General features: G+C 29.4%; 1 protein-coding gene across 2 annotated transcripts in view; it reads right to left on the reverse strand.

The window, feature by feature from the left end:
- The window catches only part of LOC129962744 (synaptotagmin-1-like), a 267,950-nt gene that overhangs the window by 15,687 nt on the left and 232,933 nt on the right, over positions 1-19,330 (reverse strand). Inside the window, exon 5 of one of the 2 annotated variants that reach the window (XM_056076727.1) lies at positions 1,884-2,191. In XM_056076727.1, the coding sequence (XP_055932702.1) occupies positions 1,884-2,191 (308 nt within the window). Of the gene's footprint in view, positions 1-1,883; positions 2,207-19,330 lie in introns of both variants that reach the window. The other variant, XM_056076726.1, reaches the window with a different exon arrangement.

Genomic DNA, 19,330 nt, shown 5'->3' on the forward strand with positions numbered 1-19,330 from the left:
GTTGTCATGCTCTTTGTAATATATTTGCTTTAGTGCAGCAAAACTCAAACAATATAGAAGCATTCTTTGGCATAGTTTATTCTAAATTCCATACTATGTTTACAGCTCAATGGAAAATAAAAAAAATCTTAATTACAACATTAAACAAAAGGCTATTGTTTGCTCTGGAATTAATTATTTCCAGCATTCCCAACTCCCAATTAATTAAATATTCCCAACTCATCTAGATCAGCGATTCTCAAGCCTTAGAACATCGTGAGTTTAAGAATATAGAAACCCATTTTGTAGTGACTCACTTTATTTTCGGCACATTAAATGCTTTAAAAAAAGGAACAATGTATATTGTTTCTGAAAAAGCTTTTATTAAAAAAAAAATTTGAAGAAAATAATTTGTTTTCAAATATAATTATAATCCTTAGTTTGATGAAAATTTCAAACCTTCATAGTAAAAAAAAAAAAAAATCCTAAACATAAGTTATCGCTTATAATGTTTAAAATACATTCCACATAATTGATGGAAGGGTTGTAAACCATCAATCAATATCTCTACATGGCCCACATCATCATTTTATAGTACAGATAATTCCCCCTTATTATTTTAACACATATCTTTAAAATGAAAATTCTTATAATAATATTCATGTCTTCTTAGAAGATTTGCATTAAGTGATGATGCTAGATTGGTTTGCTGCACTTCTATCATGACGACGTCATTATAGGGCATCTGTACAGTAAAAGAGGTTGTTTTCGATTTTAGATAACCATATAGTCCAGTCGTATAAGAATATCCATCAATAATAAGTAATTTCCCTGCATTGGCCACAGCATTGTAGATATTTGTTTCATAAGGGACTCAAAGGCTGAGTGAAAGCATCCTGTTTAGGATGTGTGACTGTTGGTATTCATGTTAGAAAAGTTACTGACAAGGTATGGCAGTTTTATAAATTGCACAACTTAGTATTGTACGATAGGATAGTATACAATATTCAGTTTCTGGAAGTTACTAAGTTGTTTATAACGGTTGTTACCATATTGCTCATTATGCAGGGCTTTCGCATTTTAACATTATTAATATTGCGTTTAAATAATTATTTCTTTATCCTAAGTTTATTGTTAGCATGGCGATACTATTCCTTCAAGTCTTTAAACCAATGCAAAGTACGAATACATTTCTATTGACAGTTCCTATGCAATGGCCATGGATGCGTTTTGAAAGTAACTTCAATGAAATTAGAGAAATTTAAATAGATTAAAGACTAATTGAAATATTGGACGTCACAAGGAAATCAATATCGAATTATATAAATTAATACAATGATGGCTCGAAAATTTAAATAGAAGAGTTGATGTGAACATATGCAACTTTAAGGCAATTAACTATCTCCCTCTAAACAATAAATATTTCGAATTATAAAAAGAAAAAAATGTTTAAAAATATACGATATATTTCTGATCCCTGAAAGAAAATTTTTAAGATGTTTAATAAAATGTTTAATTTACATTACTTAACAGAATAAACAAAATTTAATGCAGATTATTTAATATCCATGAGAGTTTTATCCTTCATTCAAATTTTAGCTATTTTTGAGAGATTTATAGTACTTTGCCAGGCAATGTGAAATTTCTAAAATTAGATAAATCAGCATACCTTCTAAAATAAACATACATGTAATGAACACGAAACAGATATTTTTTTCTACAGAATGCACGAGAATTGTTCTGAATAGAAGCACTGAAAAATTATTGAATAATTTTCAAATGTTAAAAAAATTTAGGAGAAAATTATGTACAGATTTTATTTTTGCAGTTAATGAAATGTACCATAAGAAGAAATTATTACACAAATTATCAATGAGGAAATAATCTTGGGAATATATACTCACCTAAAGGACTTGCAGATCCCGGACTGACTCCACAGTCGGAGTCCTTAGAGTCTCTGGAACTCTGCGAATTCTGGGAATAGGCTGGGGATAGCAGTGGGCTGAGTGACCTGGGCCTGATCCCCCCCGTGGTGGGGCTGACGGGCCTCAGGACGGGATCCGGGGATTGGCTTTCCGGAGACGGAGTCCTGAGGAAGGAAGGCGAACCGGGTCCCCCAGACTGACTGTCGCACCGAGCGCAGATTGAGAGTCGGGGCACGGGGCTCGCCATCGCGCGGGCGTCCATGGATCGAGCACGGTTCACAGGAGACCTGCAACGACAAGAACTAATTTAATTTGACGCACAAGTCGTTTTTGACTATGCTGCGCCAGATTGACCTTGATGCAATTTAAAATACCAGTAAATCCTAAGAAAACAGTTCACAAAAAATATCTCTTCATTCACATAATTATAATAACATTTAAAAATTAAAAAAAAAAATTAATTCATATAAAGAAATACTAGATTCGAATGTGGACTTCGAATGAATGAAAAAGAAAGTCTGTATCTGGAAAATTTGAATGCTCACGAAATATGTATTTGGCCTTAGAAACCATGATATGTATAAAAAAAATGTCGCATTTGCTTTATTAACTTGTGGTAAAGACGCATAATGTTAGGAACGGTAGTTTACATTTGCTTGAGAACACCTGCAAATAATACTTATACCAGCTAAATGCAAACCGAATAGACCAGTTTACAGCAAAATTTGTCACTTCGCGATGTAGAATGCATATCTTCCTTATGTGATAGCATAATATATAGCATATAAACAAATGTTATCCTACAAAAATTAATTGCAAATACCACCTATGCCCCCTGGATGTACAGAAAGCATACTGTACCGCAACATCGTTGATTGTATTGATGAATACAATATATTCCATATAATGAGTGATTGGTAGTCCTTTTAAGCCATTTAAATTCAAAACGGCATTTTGAATAGACAAGGAAGTAATGTCTATCTATAGTAAAATGACTATGATGAATATACTGAGACATTTTACCTCAGCTACTGTCCTAGCTGTGAAATAAAGAAGTTACAAAAATAACTAAAAAAATCAAGGAGATAGGCTAAAAAAATTCATTTAGAATAATGTACGTTATACCGTAATAAAAACATAGAGAAAAGTTTCATAGAGTTATCTGTAAAATAGGTTGAGATATTGGCGTTTAAAATTATGAACTTTCAGTTACTTGAAAAAGATTGTGTCCTAAAATGGAAAAATGTATTCTCCGGTATTCCTTCCTCGAGTGTGTTTATCAGAATTTTTTAAATGTTTTTTGTTTACTTTCTTTTTTGTTTAAATTTCACGTTGTCGTAGTTAAACATGGAAAATCTGAAAGATAAATTCAATGTGAACACATTTTTCAATTTAATATGAATACTTTTTCAAGCCGCAGAAAGTTTGTAATTTTAATCGCAAACATTTTCACCAATTTTACAGATAAACTCCATGATACTTTTCTGTGTGTTTTTATTATGGTATAATGTACATTTTTTTCTAATCTGCCATTTTGGCCGATCTCCTTTATTTTTTGAGTTATTTTTGTAACTTCCTTGTTTCGTCACTACTTGCGCTATAACCACTCTCAATAAATTCAGCACAGCCGTTTTTACTATAGGTACATGTTACTTTCCTGTCTATACAAAGCACGTTTAGAATTTAAAGGTTTAAAAGGATTTCACTTATTGCTCTGTTTCTTAACTTCGATGCTAAAATATAAAAATAAATTAGGAAATTTAATTGGAAGATAGATACCTACAGAATACTTTCGGTTTGATTTAGTTCATTTATGATATATTAGGTCAATGGCCATTTGTTGACAATACTGCATGAAATATATATTATAACTTACGTCCGTCTAAATGAAAAGTAAATAAATAGTTGGAAATGGAAAAAAGCTGTAGGGAAAATGATTAAATGAAGGTCTGTATGAAAAGTTTGGATAATACTGGAATGAGAGGATATACAGATGATTATTACTCTCGTAATTAATTCTCGTAAAACCGATTATTTCTTCCTGGCCTTGTTTACCAGTGCGAGAGTTAGATGTCAAATTGGCTAGACTCCGCATTGGCCACACACGTTTTAGCCACAAACATCTTTTATTCGGCGAACGGGCTCCTTTCTGCTCGAAATGCCAAGTGTTTTTAACGGTTTTTCATCTTTTAATTGATTGTCCTAATTTTAATCATCATCGTTTGAGATTTTTTAATGCTTCATCTGTGGATATGCAAATGCTTGTGGGGGAACATCCCCACAAAAACCTTTTAAAATTTTTAAAAGCAACTGGATTTTACCATACTATTTAACATTTAACTTTGTTCTTACCTTGTTTACAATTTTAAGACGTACTGCTTTGAAATTTTATCAGTGTTCTATCCAGTATTTACAATTATTTAAATAAAGTCAAAGACTACCTTTTTACCATGTGTCTCGCGCAGTATAGTCAGATATGGCTCTTGCGCCAATAAACGCCAAATTCCACTCCACTCCACTCCTCGTAATTAAAGATAATCTTCCCCCTTTGTTAATGCGAATTGCAACGTGTTTATGTGCTGGAGATGATTTACTAAAATTAAATTTTTTTAAATCGCACTTATCTTGCTTATTTACATGCAGTTGTAAGGTTTACCATAGGTTGACTGTGAATATTTACAATTATAGTTCTTTACATGACGAAAAATTAAAATACAAATTAATAATAATAAAAAAGATTATTTGCTTGCTACTGTTGCTTATGGCATCTGTCATAGACAAGTCCGCTGACGAAGTCAGCGATTTTAAACCGAGTTTTAGAGTCTATTGCTTCGTTAGCGCCATCTAGGTCCAAGAATACGTCTTAACCACTCATTCGTCACAGCCCTTTTCACGGGTCAGACTTCATTCATGCATTTCCTTCACAGATCGTAATTTAGACCTGAATTATAGAATGATCACCTCTAATTCAGTACCCCCAGAGACATTGTCCCGACTTGGAAGAATTTGTAGCTACGACAGATTTATACATGCACCAGCTACCATGTACACGGAGAGTTCGAACTCAAAACCCAAGGGATACGAATCCAACGCCCTACCAACCAGGTTATCCCGGCTCGGCTATTCGTTTAAACCACATAAGTTGGGAGAACAGAGGGAGAAGGGTGATGAGTGCTTGATTATATACTATTCCAGGAGAAAAATGCGTTGAAGTTAAACATAGTAACAATATAAAAACAATTTGAAAATACCCACACACATACTTTAGGATTTAGAGTAGAAGTTAAATTAGAAAATAACTAGAGAATAAATACAGTCATTGAAAATATATGAATAATTATTAAATAAATTAGAAATTCAATAATTAGCAATGTCCTGAATGGGCGAATTTTAGATTACGACTAAAGATTGAGTGAAAACAACCATAGAGAGTTTTATTAAATTCCCAAGTTTTCCTGTTGCCCATAATTTTTTTTTTAATGACATTACGCCTTGTTCGCTGCTTGGTTTTCCACAGAAGAATTTGCTTACATAGAATAATAGACCGTTATACCTGCCAAAAACAGATAATTATTGCTTAAAAAGTACACAAGGTATTTATTATAGAAATGTATCTCGTCATCCCTTTTATCGACGTATGGTTCAGTTTCAGTATTCAGAGGCAGTATCAAAAAAAAAAAAAATATTTTCCCTTATTTCAAAAGTTTAATACTATTTTCATTGTTTGATTAAGTGATATTGCAGGTTTTAGGTGATCATTGTTTGATTAGTGATATTGCAGGTTGCCCAAATAAATATTTGTACCGTTGAATTCTCCTTAATTGCATTTGAAATGAGAGATTCAATTTGTATTAGGGTGTCCGATAAGTTTCTTTCCTGTTTCTAATATGAAATGAATATACAATATTTACTATATAAGATATTATTTATTTTGTTACATAATAACTCTTCAGCTCTATTACCTTCTTCCATCTCCCAGGAAGCCTCATTATGCCTTCTTTCCAAAATTGTTGTGTTTTGGACAAGAAATAATCCTCGAGGTGCGCTTTTATTTCGCTGATGGACTTAAAGCACTTATCGTGAAGAGAACTTTTTAAGGATAGAAAGAAGTAATAATCAGATGGAGAGAGATCTGGAGAGTATGTAGGATGCGGTAAAACATCTTAATAAAACTGTAAGAGCTTCTCCCTTACGACTAATGCGATATGTGGTTTCGCGTTGTCAGGATGAAAAACAACGCCTCATCGGCTCATTAATTCTGGTCGAATTTTTGCTATGGCAGCTTTCAATTTCATCCAGTTGATGACAATATTTCGTAGAATTTATTATTTCACTTGAGGAAGGAACTCGTAATAAATTACTCCTTTCCAATTCCACCAAATAGACAAAAGAACTTTTTTGGGATGTAGTCGCGGCTTTACGACAGTTGAAGGCCTATTGTCCTTATACCAAGTGCATTTTCTATGTACATTTTCATATAAAATCCAAGTTTCGTTTCCAGTGACAAGCCGCTTTAAAAACGGATCCTTTTTAGCGATGAGAAACAGACTTTTGGAATACCCTAATATTTAAACCATATGAACCATTTGAATGGATATAATTTTATATAACAGTGATCCCAGCTCGCATAGAAAGGGAAAACAATGAATCTTCTAAAATATTATATTTTGATAAATTCTTTTGCTAACATGACAGAATTTTTGCTTTGTAATAAAAGAAAATATTTCGAAAAACAAGGCTTTCTTATAAATGCTTTAATTAAAAGTTTTCACAAAAATTTCTATTATTGGGCTTAAATTATTACCCTTGTTGTTAATTCTGCTTCAGAGTTGCAAATTCACAGGTCTTTCATTATTTAGTGTAATCAAATTTTAAATAAAACACGAATATAGGAATTAATTATACTCAAGAAATATTTCTGGAATAGTGAAATTGCCGAAGACTTGCATAAAAAAAAAGAAAGGCCTAGCCACGCTTTTCGTTTTAGTTTTTGATAAAATAGAAATTGTTCTGATTAAAAAGCTGACGGAGGTGGCGAAAAAAGGATAGAGGGAAAAAATTGTTTAAGAAGAAATTGTCGACAGAGAGGCGAAAATTGGATTTTTTTTTTGTTCGCTAACAATGTTAGTTCTTGTTGAGCTTTTCTAACCATTCACAGGGCAGAAAAAAATTATAGTGACTAAGAATAGATCTAAGTGAACTTAAAATGACTACGTAACTGTAGAAAACCGCTCCAGGAGGCCCACTAATGAAATCTTGGAAATGATCAGAAAATTTAATTACACAAGATTGCTGAAATTCTATAAAAAAGTGCAATAATTGGACTTTCTACTTTTTCTCAGGCTTCTTCAACTTGATTAAGACAGTACATTTTTTTTAAAAAAGTTAATCTATTAAAATATATGTTTTCCGTACTTACATTTTTGCATGATAAGGAATTAAATTTTAGAAAATTTTTGGAAAAAGAATTGTAGTTAAGAGCAATAGAATACACCGCTTGTAATTTATTTACATTTTTTCAAAAAATTACACAAGGTCACCTTGAAACAAATGCATTTCATTATTTAGAATGTAGTCAAATTTCATTTCAAAGGTAACGTTTGAATCGATAGTTAATACTTCTTCAAATTATTGCGATGGGTCTGTAAGGAGGAATCTGACCAAGACTGTTTTGCAATGCACCTGACATGAATTTATGATGGATTCAGTGCAAATACATCTAACCAACTTGGCATAGATCTGGTACGAATTTATGATGGACTCAGTGCAAATATATCTAACCAACTTGGCATAGATCTGGAACGAATTTATGATGGACTCAGTGCAAATACATCTAACCAACTAAGCATAGATATGGCACGAATTTATGATGGATTCAGTGCAAATACATCTAACCAACTAGGCATAGACCTGGAACGAATTTATGATAGACTCAGTGCAAATACATCTAACTAACTTGGCACGGATCTGGCACGAATCTCTGATGTACTTTCTTTTGAATCGAATTTCTAATCCACGGTCTTACAATCCTGAAAGGCAGAAGTTCAAGATAATATTCGAGACAATAAGCATTATTTCAAAGTACCACTGTTCATCATTAGAAATACATCTAACTAACTTGGTATGAACCTGGTACGAATATATGGTGGACTTTTATTGGAATCGAATTTATAATCTACTGTTTTACAATCTTCAAAGGTAGATTTTGCCATTAGACCACGATTGTACAATGAAAATGCTGCATTGAAACATGAATGCTTACACTGATACTTATCACTAATTTAATTACCAGTAATATTTCAGTGATTTTAGGGTAATTTTGAAATAATAATTTCTAATAGGCTGTAATTTTGCAAGATTGATTCATCAGTAATGTGTATGCAGTACTAAATTCGCTTTGAAAGTTCTCAAATAGAAACCGATAATTAAATCAATTTCAGTCAGTTAATACGAAAAACCAAATTAATCCTGAAGTAAAATCGATATATGAATCAAAAGATGAATCAATACAGAAATCAGATAAAATCTGAGTCAAGTGTATATTAAAGAATAAAATCAATACGAATCTATAGTGAAGTATATTAAAATACTAATGGCAAGCTACGAATACATATGGATTAAGGCTTAAGTAATATAGTTCAAATTACTTGTTTAAGGTACTTATATTATTTTCTTTTAAGTGCATCTAAAATTTTATCTATCTTTAGACTACAAAGAAAGAGACCACAGATATTAATAGCAGAATTTATACAAGATCAGCTTTATTTCCTCATTCCTTTAGTATTTCCATTTTGATATTGTTCCTCCTTCTCACAGAAAGAAGAATTGGCAGAAAAATATAGTGATTACTATCCTACTATAATACATATTTCAATATCCATAAAAAAGCTTCACATTTTCAGGCCTATATTCTACTTTATATGAAAAAAGAAGTTAGAATATTATTACAACAGAGAAGCTCTCTATCTTGATTAAAATATGGAAGAATTTTCTCATCTCTAATATTTTAGACTATTATTTTAACGAAAGGTCCTGGATAGTTTATTAAAACTTTAATCTAGATGCTAAAAGTTCCGAACCTTGCTTTGTCAAGTTAAGTTCTCGAATTAAATTATAATGTACTGCTTCAAAGAACAGCTGGAGTATTGACAGTTGTTAGCCATTAAAGAGAATACTTTTTTTAGGCACACTGAAGGTAAGTTTTTAATAACTTAAGAAAAATTGCGAGTATAGGACTTCACAAGAAAAAAACAGAGTAAAAACACTATCGTAATGCATTAAATATATTTATCTATTTAATAAGAAAAATCAATTTTCTAAGACCGAAATATTTTAATATTGATTTTAATTTTTAATTTCAGATGCACGTTATTCATGTCTATATATTTAAAATAATTAGGAAGAATAAAGACCCAATTCTCCCGTTTCAACTACTGGACTAATTTTGCCGATTTTTATTTTATATGAACTTTAGGCATAGTAATGTATCGTCAATGGTTATCTGCCCCTATGAATCCTCCATTTTTGAATAATGTGGCAAAAAAATTTTTAATGCAACATCCTCCATCAACAGCAGGCCTGATTTCGCCACATTCCATGCAATTAACAAATCAGGATGCTACATGCTTGAAAGGCAAGTATAATTTTAAAAAAATTCATTTGTTTGATAAAAAATAGTTTAGTAAAATCAGGTACATTGCCAAATTAATGTTACTAATAAAATAGAAAGGTAACCTTTCGTCAAAGGCGGCTAGTTAATTTTAATTTAATTCATTATTCGTAGATTTTGTATAACTATATGTTTGGAAGCTTATTAATTAAATTACAAATCTAATTTGACTAACTGAAATTAAATTAATTTCGATTTCTCTTATTTATATGTCACGGTCAACGCATTTAATCAATTATCATTTCTGCTAATAATAAAGATGAATGTTTATGTGTGAATTGGTGCTCTAAAGGCCACACCTTTTGACTTGCAGCTACTAAATTTGGAGTTATATACTTTGGAAGGTGAGAATACACAAGTTTGAGTGACTGCTCTAATTAGAATTTTGATTAATTTATAAGCTGAATTTTGAAGTTTTCCTATGATAATTGCTATAAATATTATAGCACTAAAACCAATTGTATATTATTTCAAAATTAAAAAAATTAACTTTATAATTAATTTTATTGGGAATTAGAGATAAAATTTATATAAATTTTATTAAAAAATTATATTTCTAATTAATTGTATTTAGAGTTAATTTTAGTTTCTAATTAATTGTATTTAGAGTTAATTTTAGTTTCTAATTAATTGTATTTAGTGGTCGTAAAATTTTAAAATGAATTTCGGTTTTTTTTAAATACGTTTTTGCCAATTTTCAACAAAAAGTTGTATTTTTACCTTTAAATTAAAATCGTTTTTATTTTTCATCAACTATCTGATTGAGTGTTTTCCTTTTATTGTTGAAAGTCAAAGAGGAAGGGTTTTGTTCAATACTTGTGCAACTTACGAGAAAGATAAAAAAAAATTACAATACTGCAAGAGAGAAAATAAATGAACCGAACATTTACATTTTTAATAACGCCATGCATGTCTCTGATAGAAAGTTTCATGTTTTCAATAAGCGGAGCGTATATGAGGCCAATTAAGTAACACATCTTTAACATCAGGCAATTTCATGGTTTCATGGATATTGAAGTTATAGCTAAAGATTTAATCGAAATTAATAATAACCAATTCTCCGGTGAAATCAACTAAGCCACTAGTTAATAATAATTGATTATTAACCGTAACATATATGTTTTTATATAATTAAAATAGCAAAAGCTAGTATTAATATAATTTAGCTATTTTTTGTTTCATTTGAAAGCTCATGACACCTGAATAAGCCATCAAGGTGTCATGATAATGGTAGCCTCCTTATCTTTCTTCTTCATTTTCGCAAGGAATTGAAAAAAAAAACAATACTTCACTTCGCAATTATAGTACTGATTAAATTTTTTTTTGTTTTATATCTTTTCTCATGTTCACATGAACATCATCAGTGGTCATCTATTCTATTCTTCATTTTCAGAAATTTTGCAAAATTAAAGAGACATCTGTACCTCAATAACTATCGGTGATTAATATTGTCACCTTGAAGTAAAGTTAACTTATTGAAAGTGCTCTATAATTTTTTGTGGAAGTACAATTAAAACTAATATCTTCTTTTCTTATTATATAGTTAATCAAAATATTCTGACATGACTAAAATAATCTTATTAATGTTAGCCATCTTCGGCGATTATATTAAGGACATTAATAAAACCATGTGGTCCAATTTTGATAAAATACATCTTATCAAAACAATTTTTTTAATATTACGATTGAATAAACATGATAATACAGTCTGAATAGTGAGCTATGCTTGCAAAGTGACGAAATTCATTGGAATCAAAAATTGGTGAAATCGACCTAGTATTTGAGGCGGATAGGTTTCGTTTTGTGTCAGTTAAAGAGACAAGAAAGATTGATGATGAATAATATCAACAGTTTAAAATGCGGAAAGTTTTTTAAAACGTTGCGATTAAATAAAATTAATAAGAATCAAAGTTAAAGAGAGCAACAGCAATAACAATTAAATTAGAAATTGTTGTCCATATTTTCTAATTATCTAATAGCTTTTCAGAAACTATTTCTATGGATACAAATACGTATATAATTGATTGTGATTCATTGATTAGAAACGAAATTGCCATTAAAATGTTTAACCTTACGAAATTATCAATTCTGCCACAATAAGTAAAATTCTAATATACGTACGTAAACATAGGCATCATTTTTCAATAGTAATTTATGTATTAAAGCAAATTAGTGTTAGTATACATTTATAATTATTTTTGAAATAATGTAAACATTGTAATAATGATATTCAAAAAAAAAAATTAAAAAGGCAATATTCGTATCACTGAAATATTTTATTATTGGAATTCAACAAATTTGTCTAAAGAAATAAAATTCTAAAGTGCCAACAAAAGTATATTCACCATTTTTTTACTATTAATAACTTATCCATTTAAGCTCGTTAATATTATTTGATAGCTATCATACATATATTTATATGAAATAATATAAAAATTATAATAATAGTCATAAAACAATGAATAAGCGATAAAAATATACTATTGATATCATTGAATATTCTAAATATATGAATTTATCAATTCTGTCTTTAGAAGTAAAGCCCTGAAGCGTCTACTCAAGCATAGACGTTATTTTTTAATTAATACTAACTAAAGTATTTTAGTTAATTAATATTATTTTATAATTATTTAAAAGATAATTTAAAAAATGTAATAAAGTTGAGCATAAAACGGCGAAAAACCATTAAAAGATCTTCTTTCCACATGTGATTATCTTGATTAACTTTTTTCTCAAATAATGTTTTATGGCTTTTTTATCAAATATATATCTATTTTGTCTTTCATTCTAAGAAATTTAAAATAATTATTATATAATTATGTTAAATTACTAATATTAAAAAATAATTACATCTATTTTCATTAAGTTGTAGGTTCTCACATTTTTAATAACACTTTTCAATTTTTGCACTGTATTTTACTATAATACTAATGCTTGTAAAAATACACAACGAGAAATTTTTCAAAATTGCAGATTGATAAAAATTTGATGAAACGATGATTTACTTCTTAAGGAATAGCTAATACATTTTAATTTCGATTTAAAAGAATAGAGATGTTGTTTCAAAGAATTTAATTGAAATTCAAATAAACTGGAAAAAATGCTTTTAAATAAATTGGAAACTGAAAGATATTATGTTAGAGAACTGTGAAACAAAATGTTTTTGAAAAAATTAAATAAATTCCTAAATCGAAAAGAAATCTAATTGGCGAAAAGTTTCACAATTTAAAATGAATATGAATAAAGAAAACGGATCTCATTACCAAACGATTAAAAAAAGAATTTATTTTAGAATTTCTAGCGGAATGAATTCATTCATTCAAAAAATCCATTCATCATTTAGTTTTAAAATTTATAACGGAAACCTAAAAACAATCTAAATTTTCTCGGAATGAAAGAGATAAGATCAATATTTAAAAAATTCTTTTTTAATTTTCCAAGTCTGTCATGTATAATGAAAACGAAAATTTATTTCATCTCGCACTCGCGAAGTTTATGGTAAATAGATTTCCGGAAAAATAAAAGATTTTTCTATTTTATCAACTTTTTGAGCCTTCGGATATCGGATTTGCAATACGATACATAGTTTCAAATGCATAAATTAAAAGATAAAGTACATTGTGTAGAAAATGGTTATTGAAAAGAATTTATAATTGAATAGAGGAGAAGTTGGAGAAACTGCTTTTAAAGTGAATAAGGCAATGATTCTCAAAAATTTGGTATGTTTCCTTTGAAAATAAAGTTTAAAAAGAGCACAAAAAAAAGAAAAGAAATCTATATCTATATCTATATCTATACTTATAATAAAGCTCAATGTGTGTGTGTGTGTGTGTGTGTGTTGGCGCTCTACGGGCCAGGTCATTTGACATAAAGCTACCAAATTTGGTACATGTATACCTTAGAGGTCGGGAATGTGCACCTGGGGTCCCTTTTATTGAAATTTTAATTAGAATTTTAATTATTAATTAAAAACTAACTTTCCCGCCAAAAAAATCTTCCATTTTCCCCACCGCCAACTTTTCCGCCAAAAAAATCTTCCATTTCCCCCACCGCTAAATGAGTAAGGCTTTATTTTTTTTTCCTCCCAACAGTAATAAGGCTAGGGTTAACATTTTACGGCGGATTATTTCAAACGATTCTGTTTATTTTCTTAATGTTTTATGCATTTAAAATTAAACATTGTTAATTAATCCATGTTTCAGATTCATTCTGAAGTACTTTTGAATTAAAATAACACAGAATAAAGGAAATTAAAAATGTATAATCTGCATAGCGTTACCCCAACTGGCGTAGAAAAAATTCACGCATTTGCGTTACCGTAAAAGGCGAAGAAAATTCACGCATGCGCACTGTGTTCTGATTGTTGGCATGGCAACCATTATCAACGGACGATTTAAATTACTTTTAGGTTAGTTGTATGCTTTTGTAAGTAAATTGTATTTATGTTAGTTATATATTTTTTGTATATGCTTATAGTTTTAAGTACATCGTTTTTTAAGTAGTTTTTTTTAACCTGTTTTCAATGATTTAAATTATTTTTAGGTTAGTTGCATGCTTTCGTAATTAAATTGTATTTATGTTAGTTATATATTTTTTTATTTATGCTTATAGTTTTAAGTGCATCGTTTTTGAAGTAGTTTTTTTAAACCTGTTTTCGACAGATTATTTTAAACGATTCATTTTATTTTCTTAGTATTTGATGCATTTAAAATGAAACATTGTTAATGAATCGATCCGTTCATGATGAATCTGAGAAAATTTTGTTGACAAATTCTTGAGATATTACATAAATTAAGAAAGATATTCTTTAGTGCCCATAAAGTTTAAACGCTCAGTGACTCTATTATCAGTAATCATATTATTAAAAAAAATGCTTTGTTTCAGTAAAAAATATTATTATATTAATTGCAGATGAATCATTTACACTTTAATTTAAAGCATAAATTCTACGAGGGGTAACAGAAAATGAGAGAGATACATATCACGTTATGACTGAAGGCCTTTATAATATTATGAGTGAATTATATGACTATCAAAATTTGAAGTTTTAAAATATTTTGCTGAAGAATCTATTAAAGTTGGAATTGCATAAAATATTTAATTATTAAAATTTTAACGAACATTAAGATTGGCGAATAGGCTGGTCGCCAAAGGCGGCTAGTATAAAATAAAATAATAAATGATAAAAGAAATAAAAAGAATTTATCTCAGTATCAAATTAAGAAATAATTTATTTTATTTTTACAAATATAAAAAAAATATAAAAATAAGGAAATGTTTGTAATAAATATTTTCTAATCTAGAAAAATTTATTGGTTTTTAAAAATTGTAATATGGTATTTTTTATCATCATTTTATAAAGATATATTACTATTAAAGATAAATGATTTTGCATAAATAATTTTTCATAACTTTTTCTTATACGAAGCATAGTGAAAGTATTGCAGTTTTCGAAAAATTCGAACATGAGATTTTGACGAATCTTATCGTTTCAGACCTCACACAGTTCGAAAAATTCATTTTTGGAAAATATCTGTCTGTCCATGTGTCTCTGACAAAGATAACTCAAAAAAAGTTTTGAGCTAGACGGATGAAATTTGGTACATGAACTTAACGTCAGATTTGTAGATTTCTTTTAAATTTTGAGCACACTCCGTTCAGTTGTCTTTTATACTGTTCGTATAAATGTCTATATAGTTACGAAATAAAGAGAGCTAGATGGATAAAATTCGGCATTCAGATTTAACATCTATAGTATAGACATCCCATCAAATTTTGAGTCAAATCCAACAAGCGGTTGACAGTCTGTCGGTCTGTATTTTCAGAAACATATAAACGCGATAACTGAAAAAACGCAATGACTTAAATATATCAAATTATGCATAGAACATTGTGACTGCAAGTGTAGTTAGTTTAGTGTCAAATTTTGTTTCAATCGTTTGAAAAAATGCCCCTAAAGCACAAATTCGAGTTTCTAATATTATTAACCACATGGCAGAGATTAATTACCAAGAAACTGGCCAAGAATCTCACGATAAATCAGTAAAAATGTTAAATTCTCCCCAAAAGCCAATATTTCATAATTTTTATATGCCAATGCCCTGCAAGATGTTCTCAAGAATAATACTTCTATTAGAAAGCATGCAAGAAAGTTCTGGGGAGACCTCCCACTAGTTTTTTTTATTTAAATTAATACTCTCAAGGATGTACATAGTTTGAAAAATCTTTATATCGGTACAATGACCGAAAAACGATGTACGTGCTAGTATAGTAAATCAAATCGATATTAGATGCAACATTACAATAGTCAATAATAAGTATAATTCAACCCTATTATAATGCAAATTGAACTAGAACGCAACTATAATTAGGTTAATTTAGCTAAAAGGTTAAGGAACACAAAATAAATCTATCATCACTAAGCACCATTCACAAGTTTATTTAATTTTTAACATAATAATGTTTTTCAGGTTGGAACACTTTCTGTGAATTGAATGATATTGCTATGGATATTGTCCAGTTGGTTTATTATGAAAGGAGTCCAATGAATGATGGAAAACGTTGTCTTATGCCACGAAAATCAAAAACACAGGTAACAGAAATACAATCGAAATGATACAAAGAACATCACTCAATAACACATAAGTAGACAGTAAACAGCAATGGTGCTCAAAATGATGCTTCCCGAGCATCACTCGAAAGGAGAAATTCATTTGGATTACTCGCTTTAGTCTTTATATGAGTTTTCCAACAAAACGAAGAACTTTCTAGAAGAATCGATGGATCTAACCAGGTAATCTTTTGTATAATATTGCAAAATAATGTATATTCTATTCTATTATATTATTCAATATTAGATAATATGTCAGAATATTATTTAACACCACACAATATCGTACAATACATGTGTGCTACTAGGATAATAAAGATATCGCCACAGTGTTTGCATTTTCCAAAATCTTTCATTTTTGTGGTCAAACTATCTAAGTTCGTCGCCAAGAACGGGGTCATTATACGATAACTATTCAACATCCAATAAAATGTCTGTAAATCTCTCTTCCTTACAATGAGACTAACTGCGCAGGGAAACAACCTTACAGATTCGAAATGATGTTAAAAATTATAACGCACAGAATCAATGAATAATGCTCTTTAGGGTAGAATATTGTGCTCAAATCTATGAAAATTTAAAATTTTTATGGTTCACTGAGAAATTTTTTCATTTTAATTAAAAATAAAACGAAACTTGAACACTTCTTTTAATAACAAAGAAGGCTATTATCGCAGAAAAATATTTGCATCAATTTCATTTTCCTACAATTTTTTTTTACTAATTTTACTAAATTTTAGAAAATTTATTTTCAAGTCAATTTATTTATTTTTTAATATTGTAATGAAATTAAAATAAATTCTAATATCTCATCAGTTCTGGGAAAAATACTTTTTAATAAAACGAATCTTGTTCCTAGAATCGCTTCTCCGAAATGCAGCATCATCACATAAGAATCGAAGATACTTTTTAGTTTTGAAGAATTTTATTTTTAAAAAATGTATTTTTATGTAAATTTATTACTTTCGGGAATTTATCGAGCACTTTTTGTCAACATTTTCTTCGCTTTTCTGGAGGTTGTTGAACCCTTTTGAATGAAATAGTGATATCAGTATTTTTTATCGGTAGAATATTGTTTGCTTTATGTGCGTGCTTGTTTTCTCATTTTACTTAAACTTTTCTCCGCTGAAAAAGGATTTTGGCGTCATTAAAGCCACAATTTAGATTTTTAATACACCTTTATTCGATTTGTTTCTTAATCTTAGAAATGCACTCTAGCAATAGATTTTTTTTATGTTCTAGACTTACAAGCTAATGTTCCTCTTGATGATAATATTCTATTTCAATATTTCAGATCTCGATTAAAAGTTTTAGAGAAACTTTTATGAAAATTTAATGTAATAACAGTTATAGGTATAGAAAAGTCAAAAGGGTAGATAGCATTTAATGCAAAGTTCTACATTAAGTACTAAGAAACAGGAATTTTTAAAAACTCCTCTTAATTCCCTTAAAATTTTTCTAAATCATTTTTTTTGTGCGCAGAGTAATTTACATAGCAGCTTTCTTTCATTAAAATTTAAATAATTCTTTTTTGGTTTGATTTATTATACAGTCCTGATACATATTTGTTTCCTACTTTTTTAATTGCTCTTTTTTTATAAGTCAGTTTCCAAAAACTGAGAATATAACTTCCGTTTTTAAATTTTTTTTCTATATCCTCTGAAATTCTTTATTCTTCTCTCCATTCTCTCTATCCTGTAACTTCAAAACTATTTGCGAATAATTTTAATCCATTTTAAAAACATGTGAAAGTTATCCTTTTATGGGAAGTAACTAATTATATTGGCTTACAAGTAATTAATAAAATGAAACCTGTGCATATGGTCGCTCCCTGAAATATTATTTTAAACCAGTAGCAATTGTTTCACTTACACTTTTTCGTATACTTAAGATCATGGACGCCACAAGTTCTCAGATTTTTATTTTCAAAGTCCCGCAAATGAGAGTTTTGTGCTCCTTGTACGATGGAGAAAACCGATTATATATTTTTGACACCTTTCTTTCCCTGAATGAAATCAAAATTTGATACAAAATGCAATTCTAGCCACAAGATAACGTTACAAATTTAATTTATATAAGTCTTTGAGTTTTTGACCTTTCTCTTTATATTCATAACTCAAAGCACGCACTACTTACAAACGGACTATAGACTGTAATCCGTTGATAGATTTGGTTCAAAATTTGATACAAATCTATACTTTAGATGCTAAGACTGTGTGTCAGATTTATATTTAGCTCTTTATGTTTTGTAATTATTGTTTTACACGCAGACAAATTTTTTTTTGTATGTATTTCGATTAAAATTGAAAACAAACTACAAATTTTGCGTAATGATCACTTACCAATTTTTATCCATATAGTTCATAGCAATTTTGAGTCATTCTGTTCTTTGACAGACAAAGAGACATATTCCCAAAAAATGTTTTTCTCAGTATAACGGAAGACTTTAACGTGAAGATCCGTCGAATTCTCGAAGTCAAATCTTTTTTACGATTTCACTGCTTTCTCCTTGAATACACGTGAGAAAGCAAAAATATACAAGGTAAGCACAAAAATAGTTCCTGATTTCACGATTTTATAAAACTAACAATTAATAAAATTTATATCCACCGCTAATTAACAAATAATACTTAAAAACCTTCCTTTCTGAAGTCGTTAATTGTCATTGCAGCAGCAAGAGGCTAGCTATATTGAAAATGGTATAACCTCATCAAAAAAGAAGCCTCATCCTTTGTTTAAATGAGCGCAACCTATAGATAAAACTTTTTTATTCTTTGTTTAATCTGAGCAATATACATTTCAGCTTTGTTAATTTTATAGAACCCAATACACTGCAACAATAATTGCTCTTATATAAGGACAGCATCCATTTCATTAACCATAAACTACTAAGAAAAAAACGCTTATTTTTATGATCTTCGTGTTTTCTCGGCGATTTTTAGATTACGTCAAGAACTCAAAGGTAATGGGTTTATTTGGATTTTCAGACTACAGTAAGATCGCCAACCTCCATTATAAATAAAATACCAAAGTTTCGCCAAGATGGCTGCATTATCAGGTTAGCTTGACGATTTTCATATTACGCCATGCTCAAATTACATCAGTTACTTCGGTTGACGATTGCAGTTTCTTTTTGCATTTTTTTTT

This window comes from Argiope bruennichi, chromosome 3, assembly GCF_947563725.1.
Source record: "Argiope bruennichi chromosome 3, qqArgBrue1.1, whole genome shotgun sequence".
NCBI classification, from domain to species: domain Eukaryota; kingdom Metazoa; phylum Arthropoda; class Arachnida; order Araneae; family Araneidae; genus Argiope; species Argiope bruennichi.